Below are 4,020 nucleotides of genomic sequence, written 5' to 3'. Positions count from 1 at the left end.
ATTCTTTTATACCTTAATTACATGTATTTATACTTTATTCCAAGACCTAGATTTCTCCATACATTTTTAACGATCTAGATTTAAAGTTTGAAATATATTGGTTTGAAAAATTAGTATAAAATTAATACTTTTCTTAATATAAAGTTATTTGATGTATGTATATAGTTGGTCTATTATTTGATAACATTGATCATAATACTGTATTTTGTACTCGCTTAAAAGGTTTTTTTTCGAGTATTAGACACTTTACAAATACATTTTATTATATGTTAAAAAAATTTAAAATAATGTTTTTCTAGATTGAGAAAAACATTTTTTTTTTTTGAAGTAAAAAGATGAATCAGTGAAAAAGATAGAAATTTAGTTATTTGCTCCTTTTTAGATTATATGTTTTTATTAGAAGTTACAATTGAATCAAATGGGTCTTGACTTTATGATGGCACGCAACTGAATCATCACAGGTGTCACAACTATGGTGAAGATAGCATTGAGAGTCCATGGAACAACTTGTGGCTCAGGCATTCATAGCCACTTGATGCTACTATAAATCTTAAAGCCTACTGTAACACAAAGCTCAGGAAACAAGCATGGGAGCCATATTCCAAGACCCCCCACCTCTCATCCAAGACCTCAAGGTCGCAGTCCATAGCTCCTCTCTTGTTCTTCCATCATCAGAAACTGAGAGAAAGTCCATGTTCTTATCAAACATAGACAAAGTCCTCAACTTCAATGTCCAAACAGTTCATTTCTTCCAGGCTCACCCAGACTTTCCTCCCCCAACTGTGGTTGAAAAGCTTGAAACAGCCCTCCAGAAAATCCTTGTGCCATATGATTTCTTGGCTGGAAGGTTGAAGATGAATCCCAAGTTGGGTCGCTTGGAGGTGGACTGCAATGCAGCTGGAGCTGGCTTTGTGGTGGCTTCAAGTGAGTTCACATTGGATGAGATTGGAGACTTGGTTTACCCTAATCCTGCATTCCAACAGCTCGTAGTCATGAGTATGGATAACTTGGCACCTGATGATCAGCCACTTTGCATTCTTCAGGTATACAACTAGTCTCTTTTGTTATACTATGTCTTGGTCCAAAATATTTTCCCAAAAGCTTAAACTGTTAGGCAAAATGCATGCAAATAATGTATATAATATCCTGTCCAGGTTCGAAATATTTTCCCAAAAGCTTAAACTTTTAGGCCAACTGGATGCAAATACTGTATATAATCTCCATTAATATTGGGTCAGTAGCTGATGTACTTCTAATAGTCAAAGTTTTCTGATATCATGTTAAACTACTTTGACGCCTATCCATTAATATTAGGGGAATAGCTAAATCTTGACATCACTTGAGGTCAATAAATGAAAAATAAACAAGTAGTAAGATTCTGACTCATGACATCTAGAAACCAAAGTTATGATAATATGTTTATGTGAAGTTAATCTTTAGTACAAATAACATTAGGAGGATGAGAATTTCTACTGCTATTTAGATTTCTGAAAGACAGATGCTCAGAGCCAGTTTTCTGTGTGTCCTTGTTCCTTAAGGTGGCATCATGGGCAAAAAGGCAGTGCTTCATACAACACAACAAACAACTGGAAAAAAATTTCTGTGTATATATATATATATATATATATATATAGATATTGATTTGGTGGGTAGATGTTTTCATCCCAACCGTCATGAGAAATGGCATTTCTCAGTCGACAAAGACTGCACTATAACTTTCCAACAGTCCATTACAACAGACACACCTATGGCATTTATAACAAGCTCTTGGTGACCACAAGAGTAGATCTACCATAATTACTGTATCTCATGTTTTATGCTGATCACCACCAACTACTTTCATGACAGCTAGCACACGCTGATACTATGCTTATAACTTTTACCCTTTTTTCTGATCTGGAGATCATCTTAATGTTCATGTTGGATTTTCAGTATTTCTTTTGAGAGATGATTATAAATTAATTAAGTTGGTTAGCTTGAACACATGTTAGCGAAGTAGTCAAAGAAAAAGGTTTCCTTTTTCTTATTCTTTTAGATGTCAAATGGGAGCCTTAAAAAAAGTATAAATTTTACTGTTCATAGCTTCATAAATGTGGGTTTTTTCCCCCTTCTTGACTGCTTTAACTTTATAGCCCTGCCTTTCAACAATCCTTAATGGATGAGATGTGAGGGTAGTTGGGTTTGGTCCAAAAACTTCAAACTTGATTAGTTCTCTGTTGATTTTGGGCTTTGAATCATTCAATTAAATTGCTTATATGTCCTGCCCACCTAAGTTCAGCAGCGGCATTTCCTTTCAACATAAATAATGGAAGATTAATTTTTAGGTGAAAACCCAGGATTTTCTTGCCTTTGAAAAAACCACAAAAGAAAAAAAAAGGGGGTCTCCAAAATATTAGATTTGAAAAAGCCGATCATTGAATGTGACTGTAAGAAGTGGGGCTGGCTCCTTAATTTTGAATGCCCTTCTCTACGGTGAATTGTTGTATGTGAATTTTGATATGGTTATAACTCACATACATTTACTGGACTCAACCAATTCTTGGGGATGACAGCTCTCAGTATTAATTGTTTTTGTATGATATTCACAGGTGACTTCATTCAAGTGTGGTGGTTTTGCCATGGGAGTCACCAACAATCATGCAACTTTTGATGGGTTAAGCTTCAAAATGTTTTTAGAAAATCTGGCCTCCTTGGCTGCTGACAAGCCACTGGTTATCACCCCCTGCAATGACAGGCAACTCCTGGCCGCCCGATCCCCGCCGCGTGTCACGTTCCCACACCCTGAGCTTCTCAAGCTCAAGATCCCTATTGGGGAGGAGTCTATTACTCCTGTCTTTGATGCTATACCAGAGGAACTTGACTTCAAAATTTTCCGGCTAATGCCCGGAGATATCTCTAACCTAAAGGCCAAGGCCAAGACTGGTGATGCCAAAACTAAGGTTACAGGATTTAACGTTGTGGCCACTCATGTATGGCGGTGCAAAGCCTTATCATGTGACACCGGGAATGATCTTGATAGGTTGTCCACCATTCTTTATGCAGTTGACATAAGGCCTAGGCTGGTTCCACCACTGCCACCATCATATACAGGCAATGGAGTGCTCACTGCTTATGCAACGGCATCGTGTCGGGATCTACAAGAAGAGCCCTTCTCAAGGCTGGTGGGGATGGTAGCAGAGGGGGCTAATAGGATGACTGATGAGTATGCAAGGTCTGCCATAGACTGGGGAGAGCTATACAAGGGTTTTCCCCATGGGGAGTTTCTGATTTCTTCATGGTGGAGATTAGGGTTTGCTGAAGTTGAGTATCCATGGGGCAAGGCAAAGTACAGTTGCCCAGTGGTGTACCATAGGAAGGACATCATCTTGTTCTTCCCGGACATCGATGCAGTTAACGACAATGGAGTGAATATACTGGTAGCTCTACCAAGCAAGGAAATGGAGAAATTCCAAACCCTATTCCACAAGTTCCTAGCCTGAAAAACCCTCCACTTGATCATATGTATTGGTGTTTGGTACTTTGGCATGTAGTAGTATGCTTATCTATATATGTCAAGTATTTGGACTACATAGGGTTTGGTAAATGTTAGTGAAGTTGGTCTAGAAAAGAGACGGTCGATCCATCGGGGACGATGCTGCGGTGGCCGATCATATGAAGCTTATATAAATGAATGAGACGTGTTCATTCCTCATCACTACCAGCATACAAAGGATTATGAGTATAACTAATATCAATGGAGATGTGTTCTATACATCCATATACGTGAAAAGAGTAAGAGACTAACTTGAAGTTTGTAGTATTTTAGATAGAATGCTTCTACCGAGAATCATTTAGAGCCTCTTTGAGGGTGATTTTAAGTGGGCTAAAAGTGCTTTCTTACGGGGCACTAATCATGTATGTTGTCGATCAAAATCTTTAAACCCCAACATGGTAAATATATCAATCTTTCGTTCAAAGCTAAATTCAAATTTACCCTCTTTAGCCGTCGTTTGATAACCCTAAAAATCACTCATGTTGTCT

At 38.0% G+C, this 4,020-nt stretch overlaps 1 protein-coding gene across 1 annotated transcript; it reads left to right on the top strand.

Moving 5' to 3' along the window:
• Window positions 1-442: 442 nt before the first annotated feature.
• On the top strand, window positions 443-3,751 carry LOC100249378 (acyltransferase GLAUCE). Its single transcript, XM_002270293.4, has 2 exons — window positions 443-1,043; window positions 2,589-3,751. The coding sequence occupies exons 1-2, from the start codon at window positions 588-590 to the stop codon at window positions 3,477-3,479; spliced, it is 1,347 nt and encodes a 448-aa protein (XP_002270329.2). The 5' UTR covers window positions 443-587; the 3' UTR covers window positions 3,480-3,751.
• The last annotated feature ends 269 nt before the right edge of the window (window positions 3,752-4,020 follow it).

This window comes from Vitis vinifera, chromosome 7 (genome assembly GCF_030704535.1).
Source record: "Vitis vinifera cultivar Pinot Noir 40024 chromosome 7, ASM3070453v1".
Classification (NCBI taxonomy): Eukaryota; Viridiplantae; Streptophyta; class Magnoliopsida; order Vitales; family Vitaceae; genus Vitis; species Vitis vinifera.
Note: the sequence above shows the minus strand (reverse complement) of the source record. Positions and strands in the feature narration are given on the sequence as shown.